Source organism: Biomphalaria glabrata, chromosome 15 (genome assembly GCF_947242115.1).
Source record: "Biomphalaria glabrata chromosome 15, xgBioGlab47.1, whole genome shotgun sequence".
Lineage (NCBI taxonomy): Eukaryota > Metazoa > Mollusca > Gastropoda > Planorbidae > Biomphalaria > Biomphalaria glabrata.
This window is the reverse complement of record NC_074725.1, coordinates 9,508,722-9,530,020: the sequence shown is the minus strand read 5'-3', so window position 1 is coordinate 9,530,020 and position 21,299 is coordinate 9,508,722. Positions and strand designations below refer to the sequence as shown.

Sequence of the window (21,299 nt, the reverse complement as noted above, 5' to 3'; positions counted from 1 at the left end):
ACTCCCCAACAATTTTACTTAAGATATTGAAGTACAACTATCAAATTTCTGGGAAAATCGTTAGAGCCGTTTTTAAGATGTGTCCAGGTTCCCCTTTCCCACCCTGAAGGCTCCATTTTCCATATAGTTATGAGTTTAATAGTCGTATTGTACAAATTGTAGGTCAAATATCAAATCTGCTTTTCCCTACACTTTATAAATAGAGCCCAGCAACTGGAAGAAATAAATCAATGTGTAAAATGTTTTAGCTGGGGTAGGGGTGAACCTCAAAGTACTGTAGTTTGCTTTAGTTTTGTATATAACTGGTAGAGCCTAGCCTACCTAATGAAATCTGTCTCGCCCCTCTTCTGCCCCTGCAGCCCATACGCTGCCCACTCCAAATGTTGGAGATTGTTATTCCCTACCCTGTATATTGGTCAAGGGAAGATAATACAAAGTTGTTGTTTGCAGGCACGAGGTCAAAGTTGAACCTAGATATTGTAGTGAAGTAACTTAAAACCCAACTCAACGTTTCTCACATAGTCACAGCAGCCCCCACTATCAACACGACATTTAAGTATTCATTAACATCGATTCTAAATCAGAAATATTTGTATATGGGGGGAAGAGAGGGGGAGAATTTTGAAAATCGCCCCCGGCCCCCACTTGAGGTGGGCCCCCAAATAAGTGTTTTTTACGTTAAATATTAAATATTACGCATAATGCAGGGCCCCCAAAGAGGTAAAGCCACCCGGGCCCCCAAATGATAGAAAATTCCTAGCTACGCCCCTGATATATATATATATATATATATATATATATATATATATATATATATATATATATATATATATATATATATATAATATATATATATATATATATATAAAATGAATATGCTTTTCATTTAAAAAAAAAAAAATGAGCTACTTGAAAAGGACAAGTTATCCAAGTATGTTCATGGGAGTGTACAGTTAAAGGGTCTATTTTTCTATTCTTCTCAGAGAATTCACGGAATTCAATCAAAATTATATTGTGAAAAGCTTTTTTTTTTTCAATTAGCGATTGATATTTATATCGGAGAAAAAGTATAAATAATTGTCACACAAAGGAATCCGGTGATCAAAATAACGGAAGCGTGAAGAAGCTTTTTTAAAGTTACATGGTAGTTATAGTAGCACTTTGAATAACATTGTCTAGACTTTTCCGTTAGTCGTTAAATGTTAATATGTACATCTTTATCTTATCTTATAATTTACGGATGTTTCACCAAAATGAAGACAATTACGTTCTAAGCTACACAGCATTTTCATTTTATGTTCCTGCTTGATTTGTAAAAAAATATTTAAATACACCTTTATTTAGTTCCGTTAGTTGGCCAACACTGAAGAAACATTTCACGTCTTGGACATTTGCTTTTTTAGTTGGACAAGAAATTTCAGAATTGCTGCAAGACTTTGATTTCCGCTTATGTTTCAAGACTAATGTGAAGAGAATGTCTACTTGGAGTTACAGAACCGTGAGAATGGTATTGTTTAAAAATTGCAATCTCCACAAAAGTTGAATGTTACCTACGTTCTGGAAACACATAATACTGTACACAGAGTTTTAAGAGAATGATGTAGATCTAGAGAAAAAGAATATTTGGTTGGAACTGTGGATTTGTAAAAAAAAAAATTAGTTGTTTTTTTTTAACAAAATTTTGCACAATTTTTTAAATGTAAACTTTATTAAGTTTTTATTATATTCATTTAAACGTGTTATTTCTGTCTTAAGACATCAAGATGAATGTAAATCTGATTCTTGTTGTAGTTGTATTTCTGGTGTCGTTGGCTGTCAATGGTATGTAGTGCACACATTTTGAAATATGTGTTATTTATACGATATTTTCTAGGGTAGAGGATGCAGGGAATCAGGTATGAGTGGTAAAGTCTAGGGTGGAATAGATATAAGTAGTATAGTACATTAACTACATTTTATAAAATAAGTACGTGTAATTTCATGCCAGTTATTTAAAAATAAATGAAATATTTATGTCTGTCTTTTCTTCTTCTCCAAATTACTCGGTGTATCTGGTGTACAGAGTATAGGAAATGCTGATAAAGTATGTAAAGATGTAATTGTACACTTCACAGACACTGTAGAATCAAATTTGTTGCATTTTTCGCTAATAGTAATGATTTTTTTTACTAATTAATTGGCAAAAGCGATCTCTAAATAAAGCGTCCTCGACATTGTTAAGAATCGAACATTTATCGTGAAAATACAGCAAATATCACATCTCTTATTAAGTTTCCAGGGTCAGATCAAGCCGATCTTTGATGAAGCCAGTAAGTGTATAACATTTCCCTTTGCATATAATAAGTAGTGAACCCGTACGAGATACATCCTAGATACTCCGAATAAGATTAAGCCCAGTCTCCATCAGAACTCTAACACACGTTGACAAACTGACTAATATGTTTACTGAATTCAGGACAACGAATAGGATATGCAACTAAAATCTATATAGGTTAGTGTCAATGAATTTAAAACATCTCGTATTGACTACAGTTTTGATTACATGCTGCAATAAACTTTATCCATATTTGCTTACAGATGTGAGAATTTACAAAATGTAATGATCTTTCTCTGTCTATTTGTTTTCTTGTATCCTTGTTTAAAGATATGTGTTTTTTTTCACAATCTGAGGCTGTTTGCTTATCTAGAGGACTGGGACAAAAAGATACGCCTTTGTATTGAATATTACAATATAAACACATAATTGTTTTTTTCAATTTAAATTTCTCAAGTTTTAACAGAAAGCGCCGACGCTGGAGATGAACATGAACTTTCCATGGCTAGTCAACATGATATCAATCGATACAGACGTATGGGAATAAGGAGAAACAGGGGCTGGGATAGAGATAGGTATTGAGACGAAATAAATGAATAAAACACTGTCTCTCTCTCTCTCTCTTTCGATCTATCCATTCCATCCATCCATCCAAACTTTTATAATGTATGTATGCATGTATGTATGTATGTATGTATGTATGTATGTATGTATGTATGTATGTATGTATGTATGTATGTATGTATGTATGTATATGTATGTATTTATGTATGTATGTATGTATTTATGTATGTATGTATGTATGTATGTATGTATGTATGTATGTATGTATGTATGTATGTATGTATGTATATGTATGTATGTATGTATGTATGTATGTATGTATGTATCAATCTAACTATCTATCTATATCTATCTATCAATCTATCTATCTATCTGTCTGTCTATCTATCTGTCTGTCTGTCTGTCTATCTATCTATCTATCTATCTATCTATCTATCTATCTATCTATCTATCTATCTATCTATCTATCTATCTATCCTTCTTTCTTTTCTTTGTATTACTCTTACATCAACCTACTCTGTCTGGTACACATTGTGTACACGTTAATTCGTCCATTTCCCGTTCACGGATCAAGTTCAAACTTAACGTAATTAAACATTGTTGATGACAAGACTTGAACCAATTTCTAATGCTGATAATATCATATTCTCTTTGCAGAAACAACAGAAACAAGCAAGGCAAAAAGAAGGGAAATAACTCCAAGAAACAGAGACTGTCACCAGAAGAGAGAATTGGAGTAGCCAACAATCATGTGGCCCTGAACGTCTTTACTAGCCTCTACCCCAGCATAAACAGCAACACCATCTTCTCACCGCACAGTCTGCACACAGCCTTAGCCATGACCATGCTAGGGGCTAAGAAAGACACCAAGAAAGAGTTTTACAGCTCTCTAGGTTTGGAGACAAAATACACACATAAGTAAAATTGAAAGACAGTAATCTTGACTAGAACACTGGATCTAGTTATATTACTTACATGATTGTAGTTTGGTAATATAGAAAAGACACTAAGAAAGAATTGTACAGTTCTCTGGGTGTGGGTACAAAGTTTGAAATAAATGAAAAGCTGTCTGGTCGTGTGGAACATGTTAGGGAGTATCGTCTCGATGGTCCCGAGTTTGAACCTTGCCCCCCTGTCACCCTCGCCGTTCTAGGGAAGGTTTGGATTAGGATGTAATTCTCTTCCATTCCAAAACATAGTCAAGCTAAAATGACAGTTATTCTTCCACAAGATTGCGTTCTATGCCAAATCTGTTATTCTAGAGGAAAGAGAGAAAAGAGAGAAAGCAAGAGAGAGAGAAAAGAGAGAAAGCAAGAGAGAGAAAAGTTAGAAAGCAAGAGAGAGAAAAGAGAGAAAGCAAGAGAGAGAAAAGAGAGAAAGCAAAAGAGAGAAAAGAGAGAAAGCAAGAGAGAGAAAAGTTAGAATGCAAGAGAGAGAAAAGAGAGAAAGCAAGAGAGAGAAAAGTTAGAAAGCAAGAGAGAGAAAAGTTAGAAAGCAAGAGAGAGAAAAGTTAGAAAGCAAGAGAGAGAAAAGAGAGAAAGCAAAAGAGAGAAAAGAGAGAAAGCAAGAGAGAGAAAAGAGAGAAAGCAAAAGAGAGAAAAGAGAGAAAGCAAGAGAGAGAAAAGAGAGAAAGCAAGAGAGAGAAAAGTTAGAATGCAAGAGAGAGAAAAGAGAGAAAGCAAGAGATAGAAAAGAGAGAAAGCAAGAGAGAGAAAAGAGAGAAAGCAAGAGAGAGAAAAGTTAGAAAGCAAGAGAGAGAAAAGTTAGAAAGCAAGAGAGAGAAAAGAGAGAAAGCAAGAGAGAGAAAAGAGAGAAAGCAAGAGAGAGAAAAGAGAGAAAGCAAGAGAGAGAAAAGAGAGAAAGCAAGAGAGAGAAAAGAGAGAAAGCAAGAGAGACAAAAGAGAGAAAGAGCAAGAGAGAAAAGAGAGAAAGCAAGAGAGAGAAAAGTTAGAAAGCAAGAGAGAGAGAAAAGAGAGAAAGCAAGAGAGAGAAAAGAGAGAAAGCAAGAGAGAGAAAAGTTAGAAAGCAAGAGAGAGAAAAGAGAGAAAGCAAGAGAGAGAAAAGTTAGAAACCAAGTGAGAGAAAAGAGAGAAAGCAAGAGAGAGAAAAGTTAGAAAGCAAGAGAGAGAAAAGAGAGAAAGCAAGAGAGAGAAAAGAGAGAAAGCAAGAGAGAGAAAAGTTAGAAAGCATGAGAGAGAAAAGAGAGAAAGCAAGAGAGAGAAAAGTTAGAAAGCAAGAGAGAGAAAAGAGAGAAAGCAAGAGAGAGAAAATAGAGAAAGCAAGAGAGAGAAAGCAAGAGATAGAAAAGAGAGAAAGTAAGAGAAAGAAAAGTTAGAAAGTAAGAGAAAGAAAAGTTAGAAAGTAAGAGAAAGAAAAGTTAGAAAGCAAGAGAGAGAAAAGAGAGAAAGCAAGAGAGAGAGAAAAGAGAGAAAGCAAGAGAGAGAGAAAAGAGAGAAAGTAAGAGAAAGAAAAGCTAGAAAGTAAGAGAAAGAAAAGTTAGAAAGCAAGAGAGAGAAAAGTTAGAAAGCAAGAGAGAGAAAAGTTAGAAAGCAAGAGAGAGAAAAGAGAGAAAGCAAGAGAGAGAAAACAGAGAAAGCAAGAGAGATAAAAGAGAGAAAGCAAGAGAGAGAAAAGAGAGAAAGCAAAAGAGAGAAAAGAGAGAAAGCAAGAGAGAGAAAAGTTAGAATGCAAGAGAGAGAAAAGAGAGAAAGCAAGAGAGAGAAAAGTTAGAAAGCAAGAGAGAGAAAAGTTAGAATGCAAGAGAGAGAAAAGAGAGAAAGCAAGAGAGAGAAAAGTTAGAAAGCAAGAGAGAGAAAAGTTAGAATGCAAGAGAGAGAAAAGAGAGAAAGCAAGAGAGAGAAAAGTTAGAAAGCAAGAGAGAGAAAAGTTAGAAAGCAAGAGAGAGAAAAGAGAGAAAGCAAAAGAGAGAAAAGAGAGAAAGCAAGAGAGAGAAAAGAGAGAAAGCAAAAGAGAGAAAAGAGAGAAAGCAAGAGAGAGAAAAGAGAGAAAGCAAGAGAGAGAAAAGTTAGAATGCAAGAGAGAGAAAAGAGAGAAAGCAAGAGAGAGAAAAGTTAGAATGCAAGAGAGAGAAAAGTTAGAATGCAAGAGAGAGAAAAGAGAGAAAGCAAGAGTGAGAAAGCAAAAGAGAGAAAAGAGAGAAAGCAAGAGAGAGAAAAGTTAGAAAGCAAGAGAGAGAAAAGAGAGAAAGCAAAAGAGAGAAAAGAGAGAAAGCAAGAGAGAGAAAAGAGAGAAAGCAGGAGAGGGAAAAGAGAGAGAGAGGGAGAAAAACGAGACAAAATGAGTGTTATGGTGTAAAAATAACGTTTCGATACTACTCCTTTATTTAAATTTATATATGTATATATATATACCATGGTCAAGAGACTTTACTTTTAATAATAATATTTGTATAGCAGACGATTGTAAGCATTAAATTTCCATAAATTTCAAGAGGGAATGGAGTAATAAAGTAATGATATATGTGCAAAGAAAAAGAAATGTTATGTTTGAAGTATACTCTCCCTTGTTGCAGGTTTTAAGACAGCGAAAGTTGGCAGGTCTGAAGTCCACGGTATTTACAATAAACTCCTGTCGTCTTTATCACGTCAACAAGACGTCACTCTATACAACGCTAATAGTGTCTTCGTAAAGTTTGGGCTGCCACTGAAGACAAATTTCAGGTTTACGACTTTCATCTATCGCTTGAATCCTCCTTGAAGTGACCATCTTTCACATACAATTTTAGAAATTAAAAAATTGCTTTTGATCAACTATTTAAAAAACAAAAACATTATTTAACAGTAGGCAAAGACTTTTAAGTGCATATGCTAAAAAATGAACTTTTAGCTTACCACTGTAATAAATCAAAATAGTTCAGTCAAAATAGTTCAGGACCAAACAGAATAAGGGGAGATAAAATGCATCAGACAGTTATTGATATGACAAAAAATAATTGTTACAGTATCTATTTCTTAAAAAAAAAAAAACTAAAAATTGATTATATGATTTATAACAGAAACTGAATTAGGCTGTAATCATCATCAGTCCCTGTACTTTCGTCTTAAAAGTGATGTGACACTTTGTTTAACCAAATCTCTCTATTTTTACCGGTCATCAGCTGTTCTTGGGAACCTCTCAGTAGGATGTCAAGAGTGAGGCGGGTCAATGCCTTTACATTTGTAACACCTAAAATGCGGCCCACCCACGACGTAGCTCTATCAGGCCCGCCGAAAATTTGCCAAAACATGTAGAAAATCAGTCTCTCATAAATAAAAAAAAGTTTGAAAAAAAAAATAGTATTTCTCTATGTTAGGGTAAATGGATTGGTACCGATAAGGACACACCATATTTTGTTTAATAAAGATAGAGTGACTCTTTTAAAGGACATAAATAGCTTTGTGAAAACAAACACATAAATAAATGAATCGGCATTTTACTTCGAAAGGAGGAGTGATGAGAATATTTACCAAAAAAGAACCATTTTCCGACAGCGAATGCATAAAAAAGTTATTACAAAAGCAGAGATGGAGGAACTGTGTTCTGAAAAGAAGAATCCTGTTGATGTTGTCAACCTTTTGACAATACAAAGCAAGAGAAAGATATGGGTAGACATCTCCATCCATTCAAATGTTACAGACTAAAAAGATTTCAAAATGTTTTCTATAGCCGCTGGCGAGTCTACCAACATATCTGATACCGCTCAAAATCTTGGTATTTATTCGAGGTAAAAACAACAGTTTTGAAATCAGAGAAGTTATTTTAACTATGAGGAGCATGCACGGGACCAACACTAGCAAAGTCCTGTCAAAGAAGTTTTAACCATCACAGGGAATCTTTCTCTTGCCTGAGAGAAATTAGTAGGAGAGACTACTGAAGGTGCCCCAAGTATGGTTGACAGCAAGAGTTATTAGAAAAGTTGTCGAGTCCAATGAAACCAAGCCTCTGTTGCTTCTCTGAATTATTCACACTCTCAAGCCCTCACTCTAATGGAGTTTGATGATGATGATGATGATGTGGCAAGGTGTCAAGCGTGGACCACTTGATGATGATCGTGTTCAGATTGAACAAAGTTCGTGGTTTCGAAAATCTACCTGTGGCCAATGTTTCAAGTGCCCAGACAGAGCTGAAACTGGAACTGATTGACTTACGAAGCTAAACATCCCTGCTGGACAAATTTCCAGTGATTCAGAGTGTGGATTTCTGCTCTGTGTTGCTTGCAGAATAATTTCTAAATCTCCGAGAACAAGCGTTCACGATAATACCAATAATTACTTATTTGCAATCTCAATATAGACAGTCAGAAATGATTGTGTTGAGCTCAGTTGTGCTTGCTGAGCGCCTAACAACAGCACGAGAACCTTTTGCTTGACATCTATTTCTCCCAAGTGTCCACAAAAAGATATTGGATCAGAGCGTTCTGAGTATCCAACAATGGAATATGCATCCTCTGTTTGGGACCCTTCAACTCAAGAAAACATTAAGAAACTGAAATAGAGCAGTGAGATTCATAACAAACATTTGACTAGAGTAACACCTTTAGTAAAATCACTAAATTTAGAAAGCCTTCAGGACAGAAGACTCAAAAGTAAAGTAGCAATTATACACAAAACACTGATCCATAATCTTCAAATACAAAAACAAAATTTAATAAAATACTCTGAAAGACACAAAGATAAAGGCACATTCCTCATCCCATATGCTAGGACAAATTTGTACAAATACTCCTTCTTCCCTAGTGCTATTAGAGCATGGAAGGGGTTGCCTAAGCTAGCCAGGAAAACCAGTGACTTGGCAGAATTTAAGCCTTTGGTTAATATGCATGGCTGAATGCATGACGCGTAGGACGTAATCATTTTCTTTTGTAAAGTAACGTCTGTATATATAAGATAAGATAAGATAAGAGCAGAAAGAGACGAGCTTTACGCAAGCAATATAAAAAAAATATTCTTAATTCAAATAATAGGGTAGTAGGCGCGTTAGCTGAGCGGGTAAAGTGCTTGGCTTTCGAACGGGGGGGGGGGGGTCCTCTGAGTCCACCCAGCTCTAATGGGTACCTGACATTAGTTGGGGAAAAGTAAAGGCGGTTGGTCGTTGTGCTGGCCACATGACACCCACGTTAACAGTAGGCCACAAAAACAGATTACCTTTACATCATCTGCCCTATAGACCACAAGGTCTGAAAGGGAAACTTTAACAATAGGGTGCATCATAAACAAACCTTACAATAAATAGTTAAATAAAAATGAATATGAGAAGTGAGATATCGTTTTTGTTTTCCTATCGTTTTAGTCGAGTTTTGACCACTCACTACCACGCCAAGGTGGACAACTTTAACATGGCTGATCCAGAAGGTCCTGAACGCTCAATTAACGCCTGGGTGGCCAAAGCAACACGCGGAATGATTTCAGACATTTTAAAGAAAGGCGATGTAAACATTAACACAGCCATGATCATAATGAATGCGGTTTACTTAAAAGCTTCTTGGGCGGACCAGTTCGAACCCTGGAACACCGAACCAAAACCTTTTTATTCTTTGAACTCAGGCGTGCAGACTATTTCGACCATGAACATTTTGACAATTTACAAGTGAGTACAACTGTACACCTTTCTGTACTCCTTTCTGTATTTCTATGTGTACTTATTTCTGTACTTTTTTGGTGTTCTATTGTACTGTAACCCTTTTTAGCGGCCCCCGTAAGGGGAAAAAGCCGCTATTAGGTTTGTGCAAAATGTCCGTCTGTCCGTCTGTCCGTCTGTCCGTCTGTCACACTCAGATCTCGAAAACTAGAAGAGATATGAAAAATATTATTTCATCATTAAATCCGGCTTGAAAAGTTTAGGTGCAACGGCTACTTTTGGTTTTCTAAAAGCAAACCGTTTAATTTATAAAATTAATTATGCAAGCGATTTTTTCATAAAAATACACCAATTCTAAAACAATTACGTAAATGTAAGAGAGGCAATGTTACAATATGCTAACAAAGATGGACAATTTTTGTGTATTTTCAGTATCACTAAGTCAAATATATTTTTAAAATGTACAAGAAATGTTTACAACAAATACAAATAATAGTTAAAGACGTTTTTTCTGGTCAACTAGCTGCTAAAATTAAAAGAAAACATTTCTGTTTGTTTATAAAGGCTAATAATGCACTTTGTATGTAAATATCACGCACGTTTTTTTAAATGGACTTTTTATGCAGCGATTTTCGTGCAGTAGCGTAACGTCGCAACATGATCAGGTGCTAAACCAATTCCTTAAACTTTTTTTAAAAATCAGATTTTATTTATTTTTTGTTTAGTGCCCCCATCCGAATAAAAGAAGCTTATTTTTGTGCGTTTTGTCTGTTAGTCGGTCTGTCCGTCACGATTAGATTTAAAAAACTAGAACTCTAAAAGCTATTGAAAATCTGATTTACCCTTTAATGTTCCTCCCATAACATCTCAATAGTTTTAAGTATCTAAAATTGATTGTTCCGGATTTTTTTGTGCAAAACTAATCAACGCCAACAAATGTTTGTTTGCTCTTCTAACTTATATTACATTCAATTTCCATGCTTAAACGTTGCAAAAACACATTATCAATAATATGTTGTTCCGTTTTTTATGTAAATAGCAAATTAATGCTAAATCATAATCTCTATACTGACTTATATTTCATTAATTGTAAAAATGTTCCGGATATTGTTTTATAAAACATGAATTATGCCTAATGATTGTTTGAAATCGCATAAGGCTTTTTAAAAAAGTAATTTACTAGAATTGATTACTGAAAATTACTTTTTAGACATTTAATTTTCTTGTAAAACATAACATAGAAGTTTTGTAATCGATAAAGAAAGTTCCGGATTTTGTTTCTTACAACTCGTCGCCAGAGATTTCCGAATTTATTTAAAAATCTACTAACGCCAAATAATTGTTTGAACTCCCTCTTCTAATTAATAAACAAATAATCTTCTCATTTACGAAATAATGTTTTTACGGATTTTTATGAAAAATATTTTAACTCACTACTCTCTTACAGTACATTTAACTTTCTACCTAAAACATTAAAAAATCTAATTATCGTTAATATTATGTTCCAATTTTGAAGGAAAACAGAATCCAAACACCAAAGTAAGGTATGAAAATCTCTCCACGTGGCTGTAGTACATCTAATTTTTATACGAGACCATCCAAAAAATTTAATTAACGGTATTACATTTATCTGAAATTCTCTTTTTCTTTTACTATTTATACAAACATCCGGAACAATCTATTATATAAACTTTTCAATTGTGTTCATACCTAAAAATTATTGCGATGTTTTGAAACGTAAAATAAAGGTTAATCAATTTTTAATAACTTTTAGTTGTTTTTTTTTATATCAAGATAACGGACAGACCGACTGACAGACAAAACGCAAAAACAATGTGGCTTTGATCCTTTTTAAATAATATCTATTAGAACTCAGTGCACCAATGTCTATGAACCCTCGTTAAATATCTCGTGTAAATAAAGACATTTTTTTTTATGGTACCGGTACTAGCCTATTGTGAGGTAATGGAATTTTTTTTCTTTGACGTCATATGAATGGACTCTTTAAATGTAATGTTAAAAGAACGCACTCGGTGCACCAATGTCTATTAACCCTCGAAAAAATTGCTTGTATTAATGAAAACATATTTTAGTCTAACTAAGCCGTGTGACGTAGTGTGTTTTTTTTCCTTTGACGTCACATGGAATGAATTCTTTAAATGAAATGCTAAAAGAACGCACTCGGTGCACCAATGTCTATGAACACTCGAGAAATGGCTCGTGTTGATAAAGGTGATTTTTAGTCTAGCTAGGCCTTGTGACGTAGTGTTTTTTTTTCCTTTGACGTCATATGGAATGAATTCTTTAAATGAAATGCTAAAAGAACGCACTCGGTGCACCAATGTCTATGAACACTTGATAAAAGCCTCGTAATGATGAAGGCGATTTTTATTCTAGCTAGGCCGTGTGACGTAGTGTTTTTTTTCCTTTGACGTCATATGGAATGAATTCTTTAAATGAAATGCTTAAAGAACGCACTCGGTGCACCAAAGTCTATGAACACTCGATAAATGGCTCTTATAGATGAAGGCGATTTTTAGTCTAGCTAGGCCGTGTGACGTAGTGTTTTTTTTTCCCTCTGACGTTATATGGAATTAATTCTTCAAATGAAATGAAAAAAGAACTCGGTATAGTAATGTTTATTAAGCCTCGTTATGTGACTTGCGTTTAAAAAAGGAATGATATCTTGATTTAGATCTAATCTAGATTTTTTAAACTAGATCTAGATTTTTATTACAGTATATCTAGATCTGGATTTATATTCTAATTAAAATTATTTTAGAGTCTAGATCTAGAATTTCTAGATCTAGTTTAGACTAAAATAGACTAGATTAAGATGTAGAATTTCAATTTCTAAACTTAAAGTGTAAAAAAAAAGTGTAGATTTTCATTTCCAAACGTTTTGATCAATATTGTAATGTTTTATTATACTAAAACTAATCTACTATTTTTTTATAAAATTTTAATTTACGGCAAATGAATCTTTGAAACCTTATTACTTTTGACCATCGGATGGCTGCCTGGTCGTGCGGTTTGCGCGCTGGACTGTCGTTCAGATTTATGGATGGCCCAGGGTTCAAACCCTGCCCGCTCCCATCCCCCGTCGTCCTGCGGGAGGTTTGGACTAGGAAGTAATTATCTTCAACTCTGAAGGAACATCCGAAACGTGTAAAAATTTTACATCAAAATTAAATCACCTCTTGAATATTATTTGCGAATATGCAGATCCGACAGGGATCCGACTTCGACGGGGGCCGACTCTGAGTTTGTGTAACACAAACTCTCTTTGTAATCTTGTTTTTTTTTTTACAAAACTTATATCAATTGACTCTGTCTGTCTGTCTGGTCAAAAGTTTGTACACGTTATTTCTTCCACACCCTATTTTGGACCAAGCTGAACTTGTGCACAAATATTTTGATTTACCTGACAACACAAGAATTAATTTTTAAAAAATATAAATTAGTTAATGAACTATTGGTAATAAATTATTTCGTTTGATATCTCAAACAAGGGAAAGAATTAGTACTTGACTGAAGTGGTGTTATAAGCTGAATTAGTCCCCTTTATAGGTCGTCTTCTGAGTCTTAGTGAACACAACATAAAAAATAGATCGAGACTATAGAAATAATAGATAACTATTCAAGCTTCCATATTTGTAAGCTCTCCAATAGCAGAGTGGTTACCGTGTTGGCTTGAGAAGCCTGAGAAGGTTTGAGTCATGAGTTGGAATTCATGTCGCTCTCTCTTTCTTTTTATTTTTATAAATATTGTTTTTATTGTTAGTCTAGATATATTACAAATTTAATTATATGACTAATCCAAACTAATTGATACAAGTACGCTTATTATAATCTTTTCTTTTAAAGTATTGTTTATTAATTTTTTAACCACCAAAGTTGCCACTAAAACTATAGAATTATGTCCACACTGTCTCCCCATTCGATAGTTTTATGAGTCATTATATACAGCATGGGCGTAGCCAGGGGGGGGTTCTTGGGGTTCAAACCCCCCCCGAAATGAAATCCCCCCCCCCGCAGGTGACTGATTTTTGCTTTCATTTTATTTATTTTAGGTGAGATTTTAATACTAAATCATCACTTACCACAGCACAGCCGAGGCAGTTTTGAGTTAAAAACCCTCTACCAGGGGGTTTTGAGTTTAAATCCCCCTACCAGGGGGTTTTGAGATTTAAAAAAAAACCCTATCAGGGGGTTTTGAGATACAAATCCCTCTACCAGTGGGCTTTGAGTTTAAAACCCCCTACAGGGGGTTTTGAATTTTATACCCCCTACCAGAGGTTTTTGCAGTTAAATCCCCCTCTTCTATAAAACAAAACAAAAACAATCCCCAAATTCCAACAGCACAGTTGAGGAAGATTTTGATTTTAAAACCCCATCCAAAATTTACGATAACCCCATCTTCAATATAAAAAAAAGCAAATTACACACTCAAAATTCTATGAGCGTAGCCAAAGGGGTTTTGAGTTTAACCCCCCTCCCCCTTCCAGTTGGGGTTTGAAGCTAAAAAGTACCTCTTCAATATAAAAAAAAAAGCAAATTACACACTATAAAATCTATGAGCGTAGCCAAAGGGGGTTTTGAGTTTAAATCCCCCTCCTCCAGATGGCTTTTTCTTTAAAGTTTAAAACCCCTCCAGATGGTTTTGAGTTTAAAATTCCCCTACAGAGCTTTTAGAGTTGAAAACCTCTCTCTTCAATATTATTTTAAAGCAAACTACAGTCACCAAATTCTATGATCGTAGCTAAATGGGGTTTTGAATTAAAAACAAAACAAAAAAAAAACTCCAGAGATTTCTTAGTTTAAAACCCCTCAACAGATGATTTGACGAAAAAACTTTCCTTATCGATATAAAATCTAAAGCGAAATACAGGCATGTAATTCCAAGAGCGTAGTCAAGAAAGGTTACAAATTTCTACCAGTGGCTGGGGCTCCATTAATTAAGTGTGAATAGTCTTCTGCCGAAATTGAAAATCATTAAATGTGTCTCAACAAAGATGGCTAAGACAGATTTTAGGAGTCAGTCATAGAGATCGGGTCTAAATCAAAGAAATCATATGCCGAACTGGGAGTCGAATCTTTAGTAAGGTTGTGACAGAGCGTCGCATGAGGTTTTGCGGGACATGTTTTCCGACAAAATGAATTACGCAAAATAGGAGTTGCGGAAACAGCTTGCCGGAAAATGCGTCGAACGGCGCGAGAGGGTCTAAGTCAGTAAGAATAGCACATTAGGTTTTTGAAATAAAACTTTTTAATAGCAAGATAATGCACTGTAGATACTTCAGAATATGCATTTTGTTGGCTTTCAATACCAGATATAGTGCTCGGCGGCGGGGCTTCGCCCCGCGCTGGGGGAGCGCTGCGAACTCCCCCAGACCCCCTTGCTAGCAAGGGCGGGGAGTCTACAATAAACAATAAACGTCTTCCGAAAGGGTCAGAATGTAATAAAGATTAATTATGTACACACACACACACATATATATATATATAATTCTTTTTCGCGGGGGGGGGGGGGGAGGTCGGGGGGGGGGCAAAACCCTCCCCGAAAAAAAATCCTGGCTACGCCCATGATATACAGTATATACATAATTTAATAAATATATTAAAAACAAAATTCAAATGTAATTATTTTATTTTATACAACAGTGTATGTGGGTCAGGCGTTTCACTTATTTCTAATATTATTATAAGATAAGATAAGTTATAAGATCATTCAAGTGTTTTAACTCTTTCTCTCCTAACTGACGATACCAGCGTTGATTCCACCAGAATGTGGTAAATAATTATGGAGAGAAAGAGTTAAGGCAAGATCTACATTTTATTTTTTATTTTACATGAGAATAATAAGATGTTTCTTATTTTTTGTTCTTGTTCACCTGAAGCTATGCCAACCACCACGATACTGAAGTCATTGAGCTAGGCTTTAAAGGCTCTGAATTAGCCATGTATATATTGTTACCTAGCGCGAACTCCAGTCTAAATAAACTTTTACAGGTGATTATAATACCATTAAGGTATGATTATGTTTCATTTAATGTAAAATGCATTTTAAAAAAGTCTTAAGGTTGATAGGCGTTGAACGCACTGGTGGATCGGGGGGGGGGGGCAGGGGCGATCGCCCCCCCCCCACTCGTCCGACCTCTCCCTTAGAAGGGGGGGGGGTTGTCAGGAGGGTTTTCCCAGCAGCTCGTTGCTTTAGTTCCTCGAACTCCCAGGTTCCCCACCACGACAGTATAAACTAAAGCCAAGAGTAATAATACGCCAAACTAAGGCTGACTAAATGCCGGCTAAATATCATTCAACTGAAGGACACTTGCTCAACACGAACAATAGTTACAAAATAACGATAAGTTTAACTTGCACTAGTTAACAACAAGATCGTACGTTTAACAATTTAATGAATGGATGAAAGTTATGACATGAATGAGGAATTAATATCAATAGTACTTCAAAGCAAATACAAGCCACACATATTAGTACAATGAGACAAAGCGCACCTTAATCTCAGGGACCAATTCAGCCCACAACCTAAAGCCATGGATGCAAGGCCCAAACCATACAATCAAGCTTGACTACACAGAGTCCCAATCCTGCGTCCCCAATATTGGGGAAAACAAACACCAAAGAAACCAACTTCAACCAAAGATCCGCCATGAGTACAGCCACAAGAGAAGCAAGGAAGCGAATAACATCAACAAAAGGGCGTCCTTAGAAACTAAAGTAAATTATTGTGCACAAAAGACAGATGCGAACGACAATGAGGAGGAAGAGTATTAGTTAAGACAACACTCACTTTGTATGCGAATTTATTAGTTATGTTAATAGTATATACTAATTATTTATATTTCAACCTATTTTTAGATTATGTCGCCCTCCCCCCTAGTAAAGATTGAATAAAATGCATAAGCGAAATTATTTTCTAATACAAAATCACTTTTTCACTTATTATCCTTATTCCTACCCAGATGGGCCCCGCAATTGTTAGGTCCGGCCATGCATACCACCACCACCACTAAACATGCTTCAGATGGTAAGCCTCTTAAAAAGCCTCTGACAACTTATCCTACTTCTTGCCTTTACTGGTGGCTAAGATATTTATCCCGGCGGAACTGTTATCCCAAAATGAAGAAACGGTCAAATTCGAGCGACCGGAGCCTAAACCACTTATTTATTTATACCATTTTTTTTTAATAATATCAGGAAATGAAGGCCCGCTCAGCTGTAGCCAACCCCATGGACGTGTTACTAACTGGCCTAAAATCTAGGAAGCTTGACTTTTTCTTACCTAAGTTTAAAATAGAAAGTGACGTCATGGATTTGATTCCAGCCCTAAAAAACTTGGGATTAAAGAAAGCATTTGACGCTAGCCAGGTAAGTGTACACAAGTATTGTGACCTGCTAGATTGACTTGCAGGCTTCTTACTAGTTTCCAGTCTTGGTACATGATTACGTGAATATAAAAAAAAATTGGGGTGTAACGTAGCATAAAGAAGCTGTTGTATTAAGTTTATTTTTAGATTTCTGCAGCCTCTGCAGCTCGTCATTGTTATGTTGTTGAAGAGTTTCAAGGAATAGTGCAAGCTCAATGTTAATGCATTCATTGGCTAAATATTTGCATCAATGAGGCAAGTTAATTCCAGACCATAGAAGGAGCGAGTTTGTTTATGTCCAAATATAGAAAGAGGTCAATGATAAATTTAAAGGACGGATATAGTCAGTTGGTGGCTTGAAGGATGACAGTAAACTTATTTAATTAAATTTTATTGTACATTGTATATTGTATTTAAGTGATTCCTAGTTCCAGAATAAAAGCTTTGTATGTATTGCTTAGAGATCTTTGAATTAAAAGTTTACAATTGAATCTCCGGCAACACTATAGTGTTGGAGTGTTCACTAATGTGTCTAAAAGTAGAAATCTATAGGCCTACTAAATTACACCATCAGAAACGCATTGTCTGATCAACACAATCTTGGCAACATCAAGTAATATCAAGACATCACAACATCTAGCACTCAAATATAAATATCGTTATAGGGGTGGGGGTATTTAAAAAATAAATTCAATGTGGAAAAAAAAAGTGTTACGAAAATATAATTTACTAAAATGAAAAAAAAAAAACAGTGCTTTAGAAATCTTTGACGAGCCTGTATTGTTGAAAAAAAAATTTTGCTAATTGTAATCTGAAATTTTCTTTAACGTTGTTATTTCAAGTCAGACATTGTAAATGCTAGAACAACCGCTTATCTCCACCAAATACTCTTTCTATGTTTAACTATTCAAAATAATTTTACACAACTTTGACAAAACTTCTGCCTAATTTTATTATTCAGGCAGATTTTAAGGACATTGCCAACACTGACAAACAGAGACTGTACATAGACAAGGTTGTTCAGAAAGCTGTCATTAATGTGAATGAGTTTGGCTGCGAGGCAGCTGCTGAGACATTTGTTGGCATAATGGTCGGCTCCCAGTAAGTCATCTTATAAGTTAGTGATTGTAGATCATTTTTATTCAGTGTCCCGTGCTTCACTCCCTTCCCACCAAAAAAAAATAAAAAATAATTAAACAAGAATTTTATTTTTTAAAGTTTTAAAAAATACTTAAGCCAAATTTAATTTTGAAATCGTTAAATATTTTAGAAAAATTAAAACCAGAGCTTTCCCTTAAAGATATTCATAAAATGTCAAATATTTAGTAAAATTATTTGAGCCGATTTCGAAATAAAATACGCGGATGTGTATATATAGAGAGAACTTTTTTTTTCTCCGTCCGAACCTTTCCTGCACCCAAGCATGAAGGGAGGTCAAGCTAATTGCAGGAATTGTAATAGTAGCCTACTTGATTGGCTTGAAGAAATCTTAAAATAGTGTTTAGGCTTCTAACGTATGTTGTCTTTAGACTATTCCTATTACAAAACATTTCCTAGCCAATACCATTGGATTCATTACAGACTTGAACTTTGGTAGACATACGTAGGTGTGGTTAACTATATTTTGATTATTAGAAGGCATTAGATTATATACAGTGATCCCCAAAGTGGGGTCCACTGCCCTCAAAGGTTCGAGAAGAGATTGGAGGGAGTACGTGACAATGCGTTGACCTAATTGCTGATTTTTTTTAAAATGCCCATTTATTATTTTCAGTTTATTATTAAAAAGGTTTTATTTGACATTCTTTAATATAATATAATTTTATATTTCTACAAACTCATAACGAGTGTTATTTCAAATTTAAAAAAAAAATCAAAGATCAAGAAATAAATAGGAATATTTGTTAACATCAAAAAGGATCAAATTTTACAAACCTTATATCTGTCTGTCTGGTATAAAGTTTGTACACGTTATTTCTCCCACATACAATCTGGGATCAAGCTGAAATTTGCCACAATTATTTAATTCATTTACCTGACATCACAATTTAAGAATCAATAAAAAATTAGTTAATTAACTACTAGTAATAATTATTTTGTTTAGAACAAGGGAAGGAACTTGTAATTGACTGATGGTGGTGGTATAAGCTTAATTAGCCCCCTTTATAGACCGTTGTCTGAGTCTTAGTCAACATAAAAATGAAATAGGACGAGACTATAAAAAGAATAGATAACTATACAATCACAAGCTCTTCGCTAGCAGAGTGGTTAACGTGTTGGTTTGAGAAGCCTGAGAAGGCTTTAGCCCACGAGTTCAAATTTAGGTCGTTTCCCCTTTTGTTTTTGATTTTCATCAATGTTTTTTTAGCGGCCCCCGAAAGGGGAAAAGAAGCTATTAGTCTTATGTGGCCTATCCGTCCGTCCTTCCGTCCCGTTTAGATTTCAGAAACTAGAAGAGAAAATGAGAATAGGACATTATGATGTTTTAGATCAATAAAAGTTCTTATGCAACGGCTACTTTTTTCTTTTCTGAAAGCGAAAAATCTAATTTTTGTTTTAATCAATTATGCAAGCAGTTTTTCATAAAAATTCACCATTTGTACAACTATTCACTATTAATAGTAACAAACACTGGAGGCTTTTTTTTTTTTAGTAAGGGAAATGGCAATTTACCTTTTTTTTGTTAACACTTTTATGCAAATGGTTTTAGATTTTTGATCAAAAAATAATAATTTTTAACAATTGTATTGCTAAGTTATGTAAGTTCTGTCATACTAAATACTACATTTACAAAAAAATGTTAACTTTTTTTTAAAGAGAAAAAATCTATTTACTATGCAAATAAGTTGGACATAATTTAGAACAATTATAAGTAGTTTTTCATATCATCGCGTGAACTACATCGTTCTATTTAACATATGGAACACAAAACTGAAGGAATTTTTTTTTTCTTGAGGCTTTGAATAAGAGTCTAACCCTTTACAAAACATTAGATACTCATCAAGACATCAGTTAGGCCAGCTTCACATCTAACTTCACATTCACTTTCACCATAACTACCTAAGCTACCACTAACATATTTGCAGCTTTTTGAATTGACCCTGTACAAAACAATTAGATAAATTAGGTAATTATTATAACACATCAGTTAGGCCACATTCACATCTAACTTCACTTTTACCAATCCTTTGGTCTGCTGGACCGTTGGGGCACCACACAAGAACTTTCAGCCTTCTTTCTCCATTCTTCTGTCATCTGCCTTTGATAGAATTTCATTCTGATATTCTTTCTGAAAATATTTAAACCTGCCTTTTTACCTACCTAGGTGGACCACTTCGGGGGCCAATTTTGAGTTTTTGTCTTTGTAACCTTGTTTTCAATGTTATTCTCGTTTATCACTCCATTTTAGAATGTTTCCACCACCAATTCTGGAGGTCAAAGTTGATCGACCCTTTTTATACATCATCCGCAGCAAGGCTCAGAAAGTGGTTCTCTTCATGGGAACATTTGTTGGTGTTTAGATCACAGTGTCACATTTGTTGGTGTTTAGATCACAGTGTCACATTTGTCATGTTCACTTGGTAGTAATGTAGTTTACTTAACAACAAAGTAATAGACTATAAATGTAACAAATTCAAAGCTTTGTTGTACACAAATTATAACTTCATATTCATATCATTGAACTATGTTGTAAGTGATCAATATACAGCTAGCTGAAAAAATAAATGGCACATTTCTTATTTCATACACTAGAACAAATTCGTACAAGTGTTCCTTCTTTCCTAGTGCCATTAGAGATTGAATGGGTTGCCTGAATCAGCCAGGAAAACCAATAACTTTTTATTGCATTCTCTACTATGTCTAGGCAAAGTAGGCGTCACATCCTTGGTGACCTCATTGATCACAAAATTAGGTCACATGTTATAACACGTGGAAAAAGAAAAAGCCAGAGAGAAGTTGATATAAATATATACAATATAATAATACATAATTAGCATAGGTTAAATAAGAAAGAGGAAGAAAATGAAATGTAAAAGGGTCAATGGTATTGAGGTGCCATGGTTCTAGATTATTCTGAGGAAAGATATCAAATGAGGAGTAGTAACTTAGGACTAGAAAGTTGGATTTAGAAGTCGCTAGTTTGAAAGTAAATAGTTACCTTATTGTATTGGTCATTATTATTGTATCCTGTATCTACCTAATACATGAACTGCATAAATACATTTATTGTTCTAAGTTAGAGTTTTAAAGAATTAAACTCTAGAAAAACTCTATCAGCACTTTGTCACTTCATTTTTTTTTAAAGTGTTTGAACCATAATTCTGGCACCTCTGAATCTGCATATGTCACAAGTATATCTCATCAAGTAAACCAATCATTAATAAACACTTTACATAGGAAATCATAGGTTCATTTCGTACTTTGCTGAAGTTTTTAGGCATTCTATAAAATTCTAT

At 34.7% G+C, this 21,299-nt stretch overlaps 1 protein-coding gene across 4 annotated transcripts; it reads left to right on the top strand.

Moving 5' to 3' along the window:
• Positions 1 to 1,546: 1,546 nt before the first annotated feature.
• LOC106051396 (serpin B6-like) lies at positions 1,547 to 21,116 on the top strand. 4 transcript variants are annotated; one of them, XM_056013326.1, is made up of 10 exons: positions 1,559 to 1,626; positions 1,756 to 1,821; positions 2,772 to 2,889; positions 3,536 to 3,771; positions 6,411 to 6,558; positions 9,167 to 9,463; positions 15,355 to 15,466; positions 16,673 to 16,843; positions 17,804 to 17,943; positions 20,252 to 21,116. In XM_056013326.1, the coding sequence occupies exons 2-10, from the start codon at positions 1,764 to 1,766 to the stop codon at positions 20,361 to 20,363; spliced, it is 1,392 nt and encodes a 463-aa protein (XP_055869301.1). In that variant the 5' UTR covers positions 1,559 to 1,626; positions 1,756 to 1,763; the 3' UTR covers positions 20,364 to 21,116. The 4 variants fall into 4 exon arrangements, with proteins under 4 accessions (XP_055869303.1, XP_055869300.1, XP_055869301.1 ...); XM_056013327.1 differs by having other exon boundaries at positions 1,574 to 1,643; XM_056013328.1 differs by having other exon boundaries at positions 1,547 to 1,821; positions 2,781 to 2,889.
• Positions 21,117 to 21,299: the final 183 nt, after the last annotated feature.